We start from the raw sequence: 16,688 nt of genomic DNA on the forward strand, positions 1-16,688 counted from the left end.
TTCTTTTACACGATTTTGATTTAACACGAATTAAGAAAAAAATTTAATTCTCTTTTTACACGACTTATTTTGATTAAATACGATCGACCCAAATTTTTGGCCTAGCCAAAACACAAACACAACGATTAATTACTGAATTCGTTCTTAAATCCACTGAAACATCGGCACCACAGGAGGCTGGTCCTAATTTTGTTCAAGATACTACAGAAAGAATTTCACCAATGTAGCACAAAGACGATAACCAAGACATTTCTAGCGATATTGTAATTTCTAGTAATATTGCAGTCTTACGCAAACGTAAGCGTTTATTGTCAGAAAGTGACAACGAATAAAATCTTTTTATGTGTAACTCATTTTATCTTGCCTAATTTTTGTGTTCATGAATTAGTGACATGTTTTTTTCCTTTTCAAATGATAATTTACTTTGTATGATACATGTGCAATCTTTATGAAATAAAATGTTTAAGACCCTAACATGAAAAGTCATGGTTTATTGTATTATTTTTGCTGATTTCTTGGGACTGGAACCAATCTTCTATTTTTCCATAGATGCAATATATTTTTTTACACGAATTTTTTTTGCACGTATTCTTCGGGAACGTATCTATCGTGTAAAAACAGAATTAAGTACGTATGTTTTAAGACAAATTTCATACAATATTACGTTTTACGTTTTAATGCTGGAAAAGATGACAATGGTTCTCAATTCTTCTTTTCTCTTAGTTCCTACACCAGATTTACAAAATAAACATACAATCTTTAGTAAAGTTACTGGAGAAACTATATATATCACGCTTAAACTTGAGGAAGCACTTGTAGATGAGGTAAATTTTATGTTTACAAGAAAATATATCAAGAATTGATATAAATATAATATTAAAAAAAATAGTCTTTTTTGTAGAATGATAGGCCACTTTATCCTCCAAGTTTGATAAAAACTATAATATTGTACAACCCATTTTCTGATATTCTACCAAGAATAATAGTACAGGAAAGTGAAAAAGTAAAGGACAGTTCAAAAACAAAAAAAGCAGCAGTAAAGTAAAAATCACATATGTTTGCAGAATTTGGTCCTGATAGTATTATTCTTTGCAATGAAAAATTTTGTTACAGAAATTTCAATCTTTTATCATTTGGTGAAGAAGCAGAGGAAAATGAAGAAGAATCTGTGAAATTAAATAAAGAGATTAGTGGTAAGAGCGAATCAGCTCATGATCATTTAACTGATCCAAAATTAAGCTCGCGACAAGCCGTTGAACCACCTGGACTTACAAATAAAAGAAGGACGGAAGACCGCAGTAGCTATTGAAAAAGTGACGACAAAGTAAAAGCTCGAGAAGAATTAAAAGTTATAAAGAAAGAGAAAGAGTTAGTTATAAATAGGTTGTAAAAAGTAGAAATTTTTATTGACTGTCTCTTATATTTATATTTTCAGAGCAGTGAAGGAAAGGATAAAAAATAAATTGAGAGATGCAAAAAGGGAACCGAAGAATGTAGAAAGTTATAAAATAGATGATGTTGAAGATGATAAAGATATATGAAGGAAAATGAATAGGGAATAAGGAACTCCTTATGAGGTTTAGCACGAGAATGTCACGGGACTAACTTAGACACGCGAGTGAAAATATTCACGAAGGCTTTTATACGAGTAGGTATAACGTATAGAAAAGACAACGTGTATAGGTTTAGAGTTAGACTGACTTTATTTCGGTTTTGGGTTGGGGTATATATATATATTCTTATTATCTTGTCCTGGATGGTTTGGAAGGGGTTTCGGTCGTCTGGTGATTCGTGTAGGCTAATGTCACAGGATTGCGTCTTGGATTTTGGAGGTCTAGTCATATCGATGATTCAGGTCGGTTGTCGTCACAAGAGAAAGCCGAGGAGATGCACGATAAGAGAGATAGATGCAAGATAAATTAATATCTAGAATTATTAGGATAACTCATGTATTTAAATAGAATCATTTGCAGTAGTGTGTATATGTCTATAAATATTGTTAAGCCTTGGAATGTCGTCCCGGTATTTCGTTCGGCCCTTTATTTGGAATAGACTGTGTGAAGGCTCTGAAATTTCTCAAGTACCATTGATGAGACCCTAGGACCGCAATGTCCCAAGTAGTGAGGTTGTTTATATCCTTACTGTCAGCGCCCTTTGATTTCTTTAGCACCTAAGCCACCACTTAGGTAATCCGCAACAAACAACTATATATAACCCTTCAAGAAAACAAGCACAATTATCTAGATTGTTTGAACAACCATCACCACCACCGAAGGACGCTGAAGTTAACATGCACCCCCAACATCATAACAAACAATCAGCAGAGAGACCAGGATTATATAACCACCGAGTCAGTATCAGTCAGTCAGTCAGAGGAGTCAGTCAATAACATTCGAAGAGTTCAGAAGAGTTATCCGAAACTACTACATAAAATACAGTCCACTATAAACACAACGTTCCTCAAGAAATTTGGTTCGTCATTAACCGTCGCCAATTGAGGACGACCTATTGACGATATACAAATATTGTTACATATATATATATGGTCATTATAATGATAATTGTTACGTGATATGTATTACGAAACATCTTTTTCTCGCAACGGTCCGTGATACGGACATCTACTCAGATTCTAATGTCTATATGTCATTGTTTATTATGTCGATAACAATTAACGTGTACATGTGAAACTTTCAAAGTGAATAAAAAGTACCTAAGCATATAATCATTGCACTTTCATTTTCTTTTTACCAAGAATAAAATCACTCAACTTCAACTGTGACTTCGTGTTCGTCTATAATTAATTCATCAACTTTTAAAATTTCAAATCATTATTGGTGATTATTGCATAGAGTATTTCAACTATTGCCGAAGATACTAATCGTTTATCTTTCTATTAGTATAATGGAATAATTAATAATTCAAGTTCATGAATTAATTATAGAAATTTGGAATTTTTCGCAACAGAAATATATTTATATTTGCTTCATTAATATTAATAAATATAAGAAACATCGATTGATGTTTTATATCGATACTTTAGCACATGGATATTTCAAAGACGAAGCATCTTCTCGCGAAAACAAGGAACAGCTTTGTCCAATCGCAGAACACTTCTAGTCTAGCACATGATGCAATATTTACACGCGTTACAGTGAAACTTTCAGTCCTTGAACAAAACATTTCGTGAAGTAGTGTTATTCTTGATCAGTCTTTCAATTACTGCAATTGATTAAAGAAATATTTAAGAACAATAACACGCAGTATCAGTTATTATTTCGGAACAATAAACAACCTTTACACATTGTCGTGATATATACGAAAGGACCACAACACAAGTTTAACAAATTACGAGAACTTTACCAAGAACAGGATAAATAACTGTGAACATTTGTTCGGCAGTAACAAACCACATGTGGAGAAAAGTGAAGGTGTACATGTGAAATAATGTGATAGAAGTATAAGTAGTGCCTGTGAGATCGTTCTACACAGTTCAATTCTTTCGCTTATATTTTGCCGACATTAGGCTTTTGGATTAGGTTCTCCCCGCATTGCAGCGTTGATTAGGCTTATCTCTATATCGTATGCCGATTTTTCTATGATTTCCAGCATTCGTGTCTGTGACTACGAAATTGTACTGCCTAATAGAATTTTTTTCCTTCTGAATTCAGAAATTAGGCTTTTGGATTAGGTTTGTTGCATATATCCGTGTAGAGTGAATTTTTCCATAACGGGATTGTTTATTTTTTTTCGGTTTCGAGCGTGCGTTTTCGAAAAATAGTGCCGAAAGTGTTAGTGGCTGTCAGATCGAATAGGCTACTAACTCTGGTTATGTGCCGCTGATACTTCCTAATAAATCAATTTGGCAGTGGAAAATTATCAAATTATTCTATTTCTGTGATGAATGTTTCAACTTTTATAATTGCATCGTGATGGCACAGCCTTCAACGACTTTCTTATATCGTTTTCAATAATAATTTCTTCTCAATTAATTCATTATTAATAGTTATTCTATGCATTTATTCTGTGTAAATATCAATTAAATGCATGCATTAGAAAAACAATGTTCTTGCGCATCTTCTCATATCATGCCGTCTGTCGTTATCAAATCACGCACGCCTTCAAATAATTGTTAATAACTAATTAATTCGTATTAAATTATGTACGAAAATTTCATGAGAATGTTGCTCAAAGTTTCAGCTTTCCGATGCAACTACTTAAGTTCATGAATTAAGCACAGAAACTTGAAAATTTGTGATTCTTCACTGCAGAATTATCAGCTCTTCGACGACCTTCTCGCCTATTCCGTGTTCCTGTTACTTTCTTCAGCTTCCTCATCTATCTTATCTATCTCTCGTCCTCTTTTATATATATATATCGTTATGTCTAAAATGATAAAAAATATATTTGATCTAAGCACGCTGAAGAAAATAGAATTTATTTCTTCTTCATGCTTCATTTATTTTCCTTATAATTAAATTTTTATCTTTCCATTATATTTCCTATACTTCGAAATACAATTTAAAATACACTAAGAGACTTTCTTATATAAATATACATATATATGAAAGTATAAAGATGGTACTTATATGGATATGTATAATGTATACATAATTATATGGATATTGTATATATGTATACATTTGGGTACAAAATTTTACTATATATTCTTTTAAAAATTTTTATAAATGCACAATTATAAACTTAGTGAAGCATGAATTTATAGAATTTGTTATAAACGCGAATTTTACCTTATTTTAGGATGTGTGATGAGTATGGAGTATAGGAGGTCCCTTTGGTTAATATCAATTTTAGCCACTATTCGCTTTTTAACTTTAAAAATTTGTTCTAAAAACTTGTATGTTAAAAACTATTGTTACGAGAAAGTAAATGGCTTAAAAAATAATTGTACATATGTAAATTATTCTTTGAAATATCGACTTATGTTACAATATTTCATTTACTATTATAGGTTATTCAATTTTTTACTCGGTTTATAATTTCATTTTCGAATGTAATTTTATTCCAATCATTATTCATGTTAGTAGTGTTAGTCAGTAATGATAATCGTCAAAAATTACATTGAATAATTGATCTATCTTATATTTTGTCTGTGGTCTGTTATATATCTTATGTGTGATTAAATTTAAAATTGATTACTAAACTGTTTTTGTAGAGGAATTGACAAAATATGTTATTGAGTTATTCTTTATATTTTTTCCTTTTCATTATTAATTTATATTGTATTTGTTAAATCTATTTTGCAATAAACTTATAGTAGACTTCATACTTTATTGACACATTTAGGTTATATTAATGAGAGAAAAGTTAAAATGTATCTGAAAATTTGTCGGTATCAAAAAGTATTTAATTACTATAGAAAACAAATACACACAAATGTATCTCGAATTCTATCTAATCAATACCACAATGCAGCTCATCAAAGAAGGATACGTTCTTCACGTTTATATTGGAGTAGTTTTGGTATTTTAATACTTGGCTTTACTTATGCATCAGTACCTTTGTACAGAGTATTTTGTCAGGTAATATTAATGTTTTTAATGTTACTCACATTGTAATATGTACTATATGTTTATTATAATATATATGAATGAATTATTCATTCAACAGTCATATAATTATGGTGGAACAATATCAGTTAATCATGATAATACAAAAGTAAGTTCAATGAAACCTGTTAAGGACAGAGTGTTAAAAGTAAAATTTAATGCTGATACAGCAGCTACGATGCAATGGAATTTTAAACCACAACAAAATTATGTGAGGGTTATGCCCGGAGAAACTGCGTTAGCATTTTATACAGCAAAAAATCCTTTAGATGTACCAGTGACAGGTATATCTACCTATAATGTGGTGCCATATGAGGCAGCACAGTATTTTAATAAAATCCAATGCTTTTGTTTTGAAGAACAACAACTTAATCCACATGAAGAAGTAGGTTTAATAAAATTTATTTAAATGTTGGTACACTATATAAATAGAGATAATATGGTTTAACTATATTGTTTGTAATATGCATTGTTAAAGGTTGACATGCCAGTGTTTTTTTACATTGATCCACTATTTGCTGATGACCCTAAAATGGAAAATGTCAATGAAATTGTATTATCCTACACATTTTTTGAAGCCAAGGAGGGAATGAAACTTCCTATTCCAAATTTCATGAAAGAATAGTAGACATTGTAATAAAAAGTATGTTAGTATTGCAACAAATATATATTCAATACTTAATATCTTATTCCTGCATAAGATGAATTATCATTTTCCTTAAACTTTCTAGAAAAAAGCAACAATATGTTGATGTATAGCAATAAATATTTATAAATAGAGTCTCGTTAAAACTTAAGAAGAACATTAATTGGATAAGCACGTCTAATACCAGAGACTTTTTCTCGGTCAATATGTATCGCGTCGATCTTCAGCGCAAAATCATGCTCCAATATCGCTCGTGTTTTTAATAATTTCTGATGTTGATTCTCTAATTCCTTCAATGTTTTGTACATTCTTAAGATTTGGTGATTTATCTCGATAATTTCTTTTTCAAGGCTGTCAAAGAAAAATCCGTCAAAGGAATATTAGAAATGTCTACATCTATTATTATTATTATTATTATTGTAATTATTGTTGTTGTTATTGTTATTTTTTTCTTTTTTAATCATAAAAATAAAAGCATTAAAATGAACCTTATGTGTGCATAGTCACGGCAAAGCTCAATATTTAGTCGATGCATTCTAGCTTCCAATCTAGTATATGCTACCTTCAGTACATGATTCTTATCTGCAATAGCTTTCCGTATCAACTGCAAGTTTTTTTCAACATCAAAGATTTCTTGCTGCACCTAAAACTAATATATTACATTTTTGTACCAATATGATATATACAATTATTGCTACCATTTGTAAATGTTGTTCAAGTTTATTTTTAGCTCCGAGTAATTCAGAAGATCTATGTGCTAAAGCATTGTTTGTATCATTCCATGCATTCCACATTTCTTGCATAATTTTAATCATAAGAGCTTCTGCATTTAACCTTAATTGACAGGACTTACTCCTCTCTGTCTGTGATTTTTCAACTATTTGATTAGTAGCATGCATCCATGTATCTTGTTCAGCAAAGCTAATAAGGTAGGTAAATTTGATTTTTACATAAATTTGCCATAAAATCACCTATTGATATAAAATGAATATTTTTTGAAAGTTGTATATACCATGCATTATTTTTCTCAATTATTGTATAATATCGTAATCCACGGCTATAATTATTCAATTGGTGACACATTGTATCTATACCTAATGCATTTTCTTTACCTTTCAAGTCTAATTCTAATTGACATTGAGAGATCCTGCAATCTCGTACCTATAAATAAAGTCAAGTTTTAATTATTTTAAAATTTAATTATTTAATTTGATATCACCTGATTCTTGCATTTGTCTAAGAAGGCATTCAATTGTTTTCTATTTCGAATTATGATTTCTATCTCTCTAAGCAAACATTTTTCTGAATCATCATGCACAAGTTCTGTATCTATGAAATAAAATGAAATGAAATATAAGAACAGCAATGATCATAATTCATGTCATTATCATCATTAATAATAATATTTATTAATTATTAAATTCTGTTGTCTTACCTTTCCTAGCTTCTCTATGATGAAGGCACTCCTCTGCAATATGCAATGGACCTTCAATGTTTTTAATAGTCTTATCTAGAATAGAACAACAATCTTTTAGGCTTTCAATTTCTTGAAATAATCTTTCTAATTCTGATACTATTTCAGTTTTCCAAAAATTGATATCATTTATCCTTTCACTAAGTCTTTTACCAGTATCATCTTGTCCAGATTGCACTTTTTCTTCAGCATCTCTATTACAATAGTTATTTATCATTACTATATAAATTACATATAATGCATAATAATATATAAATGCAATTCAATTTATAATGTTTACCTGATAATTCGTAAAGCTTCATTTCTAAGTCTTTCTGAGGAATGTCTACATGAATCTGCTTCATTATAATATTTCAGTTGTTTTTGAAACCAATCATCTGGTGTATATTGGGTATGGTGAGCAGTTTTTGAAGTATCTAATGCATTGTATTTATATCCTGTTACTAGGTTGGGAAACTTCAATGTATTAATTGTATTTGGAACATTTAATGTGTAATTGGGTATTGACTTTGAGATTCTAAAAAATTATTGATTATTAATTATTCAGAAAAGATTTTTTGTAAAATCGGAAATATAAATAAATAATGCTTAATTATTAAAAACTTACAAGGGTATACTTTCAATATTTTTATATTCCATACTGGAGCGCCAAGGAAAATTAAGCCTATTGTTAAAGTTAGTTGTATAACACAATGTTGGTGATTCAATGTATGAAGTTGGAACATTAATTGTACTCCATGAATGTAATTGCTAGAAATTTTAAGTAAATGGAAAACATTAAAGGAGAAAGATCATTTATCTTAACCAAGGACATATTGGTTATTTTAAAAGCTAATAATGTTAAGATAAAAAAGAAAATTTTAAATCTTATAATATTTAAATTCTCTAATGGGGTGATTGGATTTGAAATTCATATTAAATTTTTGCATGATATAAAATGAAATAATATTGAGGTAATTATCTCTGTTACGGATATATCGATAAAAGGCGTTTGTTTTTTAAGGACTATCTTTTTATCGGTTATTCAAATAATTATCAATCAAATTAGTCATTGTTCAATATGGCAGATGTACCTAGTGATGTACCGCAACGTAAGTAGATATATAATATAAAATATCGTTTTATAAAATATGAAATATGTTACATATAATTTGATACCATAATTATTACATATAATGATCAGTTAAAATGTATATCGAATCACTTTTAATTTTTCAATATGTTTAACTTCGGTTATTTATATATGAGGTTATATTATGTTGCCTTGCATTTCAATGCTTATTTAATGTTCAAAATATTTTTAATTATAAATTTAAAAAACATTTCCCCGTATAACTACTTAATGAATTAATTACCGTTCAGTTTTTTTAACATGAACATAGTATATTGTAAAATCATTAAGTAATTATTTAAAAATAACAATAACACTTTTGTAGAGTGTCCTGGTACTACAAGTAAAGAAGCAGGAAAGACATCTATATGTACTGGTTGTCCAAATCAAATGATATGCGCATCTGGTATTAGTAGACAACCAGATCCAAATATAGGACTCATTAAAAAAAGACTTTCAACAGTTAAAAACAAACTATTAGTATTATCTGGTAAAGGAGGTGTTGGTAAAAGTACTATAACATCATTGTTATCCAGATCCTTGGCAGCAAGTAATCCTGATATAAACGTATGTATTTATAAAGTATAGAAATTATGAGAAATAATCAGTTTAAATAATCATTTTTATGGATGACTGTTATATTTGAAATATGTTGCACAGTATAAATCAAATGTTATCATGATTAGCATTATATTGAGAATATTTACCCTTCTTTTCATAGTAAGGACATCCATGTTGTTTTCTATATACATATCAACATAGTGATTTCTATCAATCAATTATTGTTTATACACTACAGTTTATTCTGAAAAATACACCCTTATACACTTATAATTTTATGTACTTGTTCATATTACTCTGTACTACTAGTTTCTTATTGATTATTTTAAACCTTTGATATTATATTCTTGTAATCTTCAATGCAAACAAGAATATATAAAACTAGAATTTATAACTTATTAACCCTTAGCATACCAAAGAGTTATGCTCATTGATGTTTTTTACCAAGGAAGTTCTAAAAGACTCTATTGCTTTTTCATCTTTACTAAAATTATTTCTATTGTTCCTTTATTTTAGCATTAATTCTATTGATTATATCACACATGCCACTAAAATCTTAGTTATAACTAAATGTTTATTTATCAATTTAGTTTTTTAATAGTTATTTTTCTCTCTTTGGTAAGATAAAAGATATTTCTTGGTATTCTAAGGAATAATTAAAATAAATGATAACTTGAAGAAATAAATTTCATAGGTTGCAGTATTGGATATTGATATTTGTGGACCATCTCAACCAAGAGTATTAGGTGTAACAGGAGAACAAGTACATCAAAGTGGATCAGGATGGTCCCCAGTAGTAAGTTTTTATAAATATAAACTAATTTATACATTCACTACTATATCTAATATAAATTTTATTTTTATTGTTAGTATGTAGAAGACAATTTATCACTAATGTCCATTGGATTTTTACTTGATAATCCAAGCGATGCTGTTATATGGAGGGGGCCTAAGAAAAATGGTATTTTAGTTAAGACAATCTTCTTTTTTTCCTTGCATATTTCTTACATGTGTATCACTAATATATCTTATTATTCTTTTCAGGAATGATTAGACAATTTTTATCAGAAGTAGATTGGGGAACATTGGATTATCTTATTTTGGATACACCCCCTGGTACATCAGATGAACATTTATCAGCAACCTCATATCTTAAAGATACCGGTATCACAGGAGCGATAATAGTAACAACTCCACAGCAGGTTGCTTTATTAGATGTAAGGAAAGAAATTAATTTTTGCAGAAAAGTAAATATACCAATTCTAGGGATTATTGAAAATATGAATATCTTTATGTGCCCTAAATGTAAGGTATGTACAAATACTAGTGTAAAGTTAATTGGGCAATATTATTGCAAATTATCATTTATATGAACACTTCTTCTTTTTCTCTATCTTTTTTTTAAATATAGAATTGTACGGAAATATTTCCAGCACTAACAGGTGGTGGTTATGCAATGGCTAAGGAATTGAGCATAGAATTTTTAGGTTCTCTACCTTTAGATCCATTTTTAGCTAGATGTTGTGATGAGGGTAAAAACTTTCTGACGGAGCTCCCAGAATCACCAACTATTTTCATATTAAAAACTATTGTTCAAAGTAAGTTTCACATATTCCCATGTTACTTTTAGATCTTTTAAATTAATTTGTTATTTCAGAAATCATCGAACAATGTGAGAAAGCAAAAAACGGCAGTGAAATTGATATAACTTGAAAAGGGAAGGTTTAGCATTTATACATATTAGACAAAATATATGAGTTTTAAAGTTATATAAAATGTATAAAATATGATTCTTCTTTTCTGTCCAAGAATATAAATATTATTAGTATTTTATAAATTTAATAAACCCTTCTATTTCTTTTATCTTCCTATTATACAATTTACATAGTTATGGTAATATTGTGCGACATAATACATTACAAATTTTACATCAATACATTTGTGTAGAGTGTAAAGTAAAAAATATTTAAGCATATATGGTAATAGATTTATTTAAATTTTTACGTATATTTAATTTTTAAATACCTATATACAAGAAAATTACGTAAAATAAGTAAGTAAGTTGCTAAAAATTTCTTTAATATAAAGCAAACCGAAAGTAGTAAACATCTACCCTGTCGTTTCTTCTGCTCGATAACAGGGCTACTGGGAAGAATCCCTCAATCTCCCCACTCCTAATGCTATTCCACTGTCGCTTACCTTACTCTTCTTGCTAATATTAATCCCCGACAGTATAGAGTACACACAGTATAGTGTAACTTGTAGGCCACTGGTTCTCCAGATTGGAAATGGACCAATGATGTTAAACATAAAACTTGTTGTCAAGTAAAATTATGATATTGTTTAAGAAACTGATTCGATACGAATAATATAACAATAAACGTAATTAGAGGCTTTATTTTTAAAAATAAATATTCTTTGTAATATATTAAAGTTATACGCATAAATATATATAAACGGAAAATAAACTTTTAATGTTAAATACAAATATACGTTATATTATTTTATAGAATACACGAATATTTTATATATATTTTATATATATTAACAAAAAGCATTTATTCATAGTAAGAAGATAAACTTCTTAAAGTAGGTAATTTATTCGATTAAAAAGATTACAAGACAGTCAAGCTGTGTAACAGTTGAATGTTTGACAGAATTATCAAATTAAAATAGTGGAAATGGTTGTAAAACATACACAACAATTTGTAGAAAGAAATATGACTTTAAACAGACATTTTAGATATATATTATCGCATCATTTGTTGAAATTAACAATGTTTATTATTCTGTTCGGCATCATAGTAGTATTTATAAAACGGGGCAAATGCATTACTATTAAAGAATATGAAATAAATATATTTTCTGGGAAAATTAATGGAACTCTGCAGGATATAAATTATAAATTGATCAATATTTCTACAATATTATCTAAAAAAGAAAAATTCGAGTATAATATAACATCTCAAGTTCCTGAAATCTTACAAGTGAGTTTTAAACACTATATTTAGAAATTTATAATATATAAGTAATATTACCATACACTCTTTACTTATTATGTCTAATAACTTTCATTTATCATGAACAGTGCAATAATATTCCTACAGTATTACGCTTTGATTGTCATCCTGAAGATAAAGCATCTGAATTATCCTGCAAAAATAGAGGTTGTTGCTGGGATTCTCATAAGAAACCAATTTCATTTATAAAAAATGTTTCTTTGAATATTCCATATTGTTATTACCCAAAAGATTGGAGTATTTACAAGTATAAAAATTTTACTAAAGATAGAAACAATTTTTCTGGATTTCTCCAACAAATGAAAAGCTCATTTTATGAAGATGACCTAAAACTTGTTAAGGTTGAAACTAGTGTCGTAGATGATTCTGTTCTACGTATAAAAATATATGATCCCCTTAAGATCCGATATGAACCACCATGGCCTGTCAGAACAGATTCTAAACCATTTTTAAAGCAAAATATTAATGCAAAGTATAGATTAGATGTTGACAATATTAAACCTGGTTTTAAAATACATAGAAGCTCAGATAATACGGTGATGTAAGTAATATTTGTGAGATATTGGATCATTTACAAATTTCAAACTAACATAATTATATCTTTCATACAATATATATTATTGCTTTTTTTTTCCATTTTTCAGATTTAATTCTATTAAGACTGGAGGTTTCATATTTGCTGATCAATTTTTGCAAATAAGTGCTCTTTTACCAACTGATAACATTTATGGTATTGGTGAACATCAAACAAAGTTAAAATTAAATACTAATTGGCAAACTTTTACGTTATTTAACAGAGACCAGCCACCAATAGAAAATGTATATGAATTTATTTCAAAATATTGTTTCAAGTTATACTTTGTTTGGTAAATTGTACCTGAACTCTGTTTAGTAAAAATGGATTTTTTAAATTTAGGCAAATTTATATGGATCTCATCCCTTTTATTTTATAATTGAAAATTCTGGAAAGTCTCATGGGGTTTTATTTCTTAATAGTAATGCTATGGGTAATGATAATGAAAGTAATCTTTTTCAATGTGTACTGAATGTGTACTGAAAGTATATATTTAAATATTCTCTATTTTTAGATGTGATATTACAACCATCACCCGCTATTACTTTTCGAACAATTGGTGGTATTTTCGATATATATTTTTTTTTGGGTCCAACCCCGGCAGATGTCATAAAGCAATATTCCGAGATAATAGGTAAACCATTTCTTCCTCCATATTGGTCTCTCGGATTTCATTTATGCAGGTAGGAATTTTACATTACAGCAGAAAGTATGAATTTATATATTTATTGTACTTTCAAAAATTGTACAGATATGGATATGGAAGTTTGGAGAAAACAAAAGAAGTATGGAATAGAACCATAATAGCTGAAATTCCATTTGTAATGTATTTTATAGAGTTAGATTTGTTAGATGTATATATGATGTATATATGATTCATGTAAGGCAAATAGATCCATTTTAATAGATTTAATTGGTTTGCATTACTTTCAGGATACTCAATGGAATGATTTAGATTACATGGATAAAAATAACGATTTCACATATAATTTAGAAAAATTTAAAGATTTACCATTTTTTGTGAAAGAATTACACAAAGTAAGAAGTGATGTTCACTTATATGCAATTGTTAAAAAAATATACGATGCATAATGTTTTGCACATTGTAGAGAGGAATGCATTATATTCCCTTAATCGATGCAGGTGTATCTGGTTTTGAAAAGAATGGTAGTTACTTGCCATATGATGAAGGTGTGAAAGAAGATATATTTATAAAAGATGATTTAAGCAGTCAGCCATTTGTTGGCAAAGTTTGGAATTTAATTTCTACTGTCTGGCCTGATTTTACACATCCTAAAGTGGAGCACTATTATCTCCGAATGATGAATAACATGCATGATAGTTTTGCATACGATGGTGCTTGGATTGTGTGTACTTAATTTTTATTAGTCGAGATTTATTCGACAATTTAAAATATTTAATGTTTGTTTTGTTTTTCTATCACAATTAGGATATGAACGAGCCATCTAATTTTTATGATGGACATAAAAATGGATGTTCACAGAATAAGCTGGATTATCCTAAATATGTTCCTAACATCGCTGGTAATACACTTGCAACAAAAACATTGTGTATGAATGCAAAACATTACTTGGGCACTCATTATGACTTGCATAATACTTGCGGTATAGGTCAAGCGATAGCAACAAATCAGTAAGTATACTAATAAATATAAACGAAAGTATAAGTTAAAGAGGAATATGTATAATTGCGCAAGATATGTACGTAGTGCACTAATTAATATTCGACGGAAGAGACCATTTATAATATCGCGTTCGACCTGGGTAGGACATGGACACTATGCTGGTCATTGGACAGGAGATGTTTATTCCTCATGGTAGTAATAGTATTAATAACAATATTTAATTTATAAACATTTGTTAAACATTCACATTTCGTATTGCACATTTATCATTAGGTATGATTTAAAAATGAGCATTCCGACAATATTGTCGATGAATTTTTATCAAATACCAATGGTTGGTGCTGACATATGCGGATTCAATGGAAATACAACAGTGACATTATGCAATCGCTGGATGCAACTTGGTGCATTTTATCCTTTCTCTCGTAACCATAATACCGACGATGCGATCGTTCGTATTTTTCTAATTTTCATCGATGTTACTTGGGAAGAATGCAATTTTTTCTTCAATTTCATATATTTCTGATAATAAATATTGTCCGTATATTTGCAGGAACAAGATCCAGTTGCTATGGGTGATTTAGTAATAAAGTCTTCTAAGCGTGCCCTTACGATACGTTACTGGTTGTTACCTTATTTATATACATTATTTTTTCGGGCACATAAATTTGGAGAAACTGTAGCGCGACCATTATTCTTCGAGTAAGCATTAATCACATATGATTCATCATAAAAAAATGTTTGTAAGTGTAAGTGGTTTTTCAGATTCTTTAATGATTCAGCCACATATGATATCGACACTCAATATCTATGGGGAAGTTCTCTCATGATAATACCAGTATTAGAAGAAGTAAGTTGGAGTTTTATTATAACGACAATAACGTATTAATAAATGACTAACATTTCATACATTTAAATGATCTCATTGTTGTTTCATTGTTAATTGATAGAACAAAACAGAAGTAACAGCTTATTTACCACGTGGATTATGGTATAATTTTTATACAAAAGAGCCTATCTTTGCACTGGGTAAATATTATACATTGAATGCACCACTTGATACTATACCATTAATGATTCGTGGAGGATCCATTTTGCCAGCACAAAAACCAGCTAACACTACAACAACCAGTAGAAAAAATCATTTTCACTTATTGATTACATTAGATCATGTAGCAAAGTCGAAAGGAGAGTTATATTGGGATGATGGTGACAGTTTGGGTATATATTGCAACTGTCTAATAATTAATTTTGTATAATTTTCTTTCAATGTATAAATAATATTTATAGATTCATTGGAGAAGAGACAGTTTGCGTGGATATTTTTCAATATTGAAAATAATATTTTGACCTCTTCTAAAGTAATGGATAGTTTCTTTGATGAAAAGATTATTTTAGATAAAATACAGATATGGGGTATAACATTTAATATTTCACGAGTTTTCCTAGACGATCGAGAAATACGATTTGATTATGACAATAAAAAAAGTGTGAGTTTGTGTTAAAGATAAAATAATAATTTTTCGCATCGACGTGTAAAGTATTAATTATTCTGAACATCTTTTTAGTGTTTATATGTGAACAATTTACAAGTGGATTTGAGGGAGAACTTTTCACTTTTTTGGAAATATGCTGATTTCGAATAACAGAGATAAACGATAATAACAATATTAACCAAAGATTCATTTGTTTCAAATATAAGGCTAATTGTGGTTTTTACAGGTATAGTATATAAAATACATTTTGATAATTTTGTATATTACTTTTACTACTTAATATGTATACATATATCTTTATGTGTTAAATATTTCTTGAATAAAAAATGAAGAGGAAAACTTATTTAAGTAATTGTGTAATTGATTGTACAATAAAGTAAGATGCGCTGTATGAATAATGCAATGTTTATGGCACAATTAACATAAATTAATATAAAGAAAAAGAATAAATATAATTTAAAGTTTTTTCAAGTATACGGGAAACAGAAAAAATTTTCTTTCGTAATGCAAATTTCATGTACAGCTTGTTCGTAATCGAAAGTAATAACACAGATAAGAACATAGGTGATCAGTCATCACGCAATTTAAATA

At 28.8% G+C, this 16,688-nt stretch overlaps 4 protein-coding genes across 6 annotated transcripts; 3 read left to right on the plus strand and 1 right to left on the minus strand.

Annotated features, from left to right (window-relative positions):
* The first annotated feature begins 4,775 nt into the window (after positions 1 to 4,775).
* On the plus strand, positions 4,776 to 6,369 carry Cox11 (Cytochrome c oxidase copper chaperone COX11). Of its 3 annotated transcripts, none has more exons than XM_017901359.1 (5): positions 4,776 to 4,798; positions 5,308 to 5,543; positions 5,632 to 5,955; positions 6,049 to 6,217; positions 6,302 to 6,369. In XM_017901359.1, the coding sequence occupies exons 2-4, from the start codon at positions 5,334 to 5,336 to the stop codon at positions 6,193 to 6,195; spliced, it is 681 nt and encodes a 226-aa protein (XP_017756848.1). In that variant the 5' UTR covers positions 4,776 to 4,798; positions 5,308 to 5,333; the 3' UTR covers positions 6,196 to 6,217; positions 6,302 to 6,369. The 3 variants fall into 3 exon arrangements, with proteins under 3 accessions (XP_017756848.1, XP_017756849.1, XP_017756847.1); XM_017901360.1 differs by having other exon boundaries at positions 6,049 to 6,213; positions 6,302 to 6,337; XM_017901358.1 differs by lacking the exon at positions 6,302 to 6,369 and having other exon boundaries at positions 6,049 to 6,260.
* Positions 6,308 to 8,397, minus strand: LOC108548438 (tektin-3). The gene is made up of 9 exons (XM_017901356.1): positions 8,298 to 8,397; positions 7,971 to 8,207; positions 7,844 to 7,884; positions 7,652 to 7,726; positions 7,436 to 7,545; positions 7,229 to 7,377; positions 6,915 to 7,137; positions 6,705 to 6,859; positions 6,308 to 6,567 (listed from the first exon to the last, which is right to left on the minus strand). Exons 1-9 carry the CDS (start codon positions 8,327 to 8,329, stop codon positions 6,357 to 6,359), a joined length of 1,233 nt encoding a protein of 410 aa, XP_017756845.1. The 5' UTR covers positions 8,330 to 8,397; the 3' UTR covers positions 6,308 to 6,356.
* A 321-nt stretch (positions 8,398 to 8,718) lies between these two features.
* Positions 8,719 to 11,085, plus strand: Nubp1 (NUBP iron-sulfur cluster assembly factor 1). Its single transcript, XM_017901357.1, has 7 exons — positions 8,719 to 8,781; positions 9,127 to 9,368; positions 10,057 to 10,158; positions 10,233 to 10,323; positions 10,407 to 10,672; positions 10,774 to 10,960; positions 11,020 to 11,085. Exons 1-7 carry the CDS (start codon positions 8,751 to 8,753, stop codon positions 11,073 to 11,075), a joined length of 975 nt encoding a protein of 324 aa, XP_017756846.1. The 5' UTR covers positions 8,719 to 8,750; the 3' UTR covers positions 11,076 to 11,085.
* A 958-nt stretch (positions 11,086 to 12,043) lies between these two features.
* On the plus strand, positions 12,044 to 16,247 carry LOC108548397 (lysosomal alpha-glucosidase). The gene is made up of 16 exons (XM_017901314.1): positions 12,044 to 12,349; positions 12,445 to 12,923; positions 13,027 to 13,201; positions 13,299 to 13,389; positions 13,471 to 13,639; positions 13,708 to 13,777; positions 13,890 to 13,994; positions 14,066 to 14,323; positions 14,407 to 14,609; positions 14,686 to 14,793; positions 14,875 to 15,052; positions 15,155 to 15,303; positions 15,367 to 15,451; positions 15,552 to 15,822; positions 15,892 to 16,091; positions 16,170 to 16,247. The coding sequence occupies exons 1-16, from the start codon at positions 12,044 to 12,046 to the stop codon at positions 16,245 to 16,247; spliced, it is 2,925 nt and encodes a 974-aa protein (XP_017756803.1).
* Positions 16,248 to 16,688: the final 441 nt, after the last annotated feature.

Source organism: Eufriesea mexicana, unplaced genomic scaffold, assembly GCF_001483705.2.
Source record: "Eufriesea mexicana isolate 0111107269 unplaced genomic scaffold, ASM148370v2 scaffold1523, whole genome shotgun sequence".
Taxonomy (NCBI): domain Eukaryota; kingdom Metazoa; phylum Arthropoda; class Insecta; order Hymenoptera; family Apidae; genus Eufriesea; species Eufriesea mexicana.

Bases quoted from the DNA above. Each gene is read 5' to 3' on its own strand.
- LOC108548397 (XM_017901314.1), top strand. From the start codon at position 12,044: ATGGTTGTAAAACATACACAACAATTTGTAGAAAGAAATATGACTTTA. The intron at 12,924-13,026 runs GTAAGTAATATT...TCCATTTTTCAG, and splicing joins AGCTCAGATAATACGGTGAT to ATTTAATTCTATTAAGACTG. The intron at 14,324-14,406 runs GTGTGTACTTAA...TATCACAATTAG, and splicing joins CATACGATGGTGCTTGGATT to GATATGAACGAGCCATCTAA.
- Cox11 (XM_017901359.1), top strand. From the start codon at position 5,334: ATGTATCTGAAAATTTGTCGGTATCAAAAAGTATTTAATTACTATAGA. The intron at 5,544-5,631 runs GTAATATTAATG...TTCATTCAACAG, and splicing joins TGTACAGAGTATTTTGTCAG to TCATATAATTATGGTGGAAC. The intron at 5,956-6,048 runs GTAGGTTTAATA...GCATTGTTAAAG, and splicing joins AACTTAATCCACATGAAGAA to GTTGACATGCCAGTGTTTTT.
- Nubp1 (XM_017901357.1), top strand. From the start codon at position 8,751: ATGGCAGATGTACCTAGTGATGTACCGCAAC. The intron at 8,782-9,126 runs GTAAGTAGATAT...ACACTTTTGTAG, and splicing joins ACCTAGTGATGTACCGCAAC to AGTGTCCTGGTACTACAAGT. The intron at 10,324-10,406 runs GTATTTTAGTTA...TATTCTTTTCAG, and splicing joins GAGGGGGCCTAAGAAAAATG to GAATGATTAGACAATTTTTA.
- LOC108548438 (XM_017901356.1), bottom strand. From the start codon at position 8,329: ATGGAATATAAAAATATTGAAAGTATACCCTT. The intron at 7,378-7,435 runs GTGATATCAAAT...CTTTATTTATAG, and splicing joins TAGACAAATGCAAGAATCAG to GTACGAGATTGCAGGATCTC. The intron at 6,860-6,914 runs GTAGCAATAATT...TATTAGTTTTAG, and splicing joins TTGAACAACATTTACAAATG to GTGCAGCAAGAAATCTTTGA.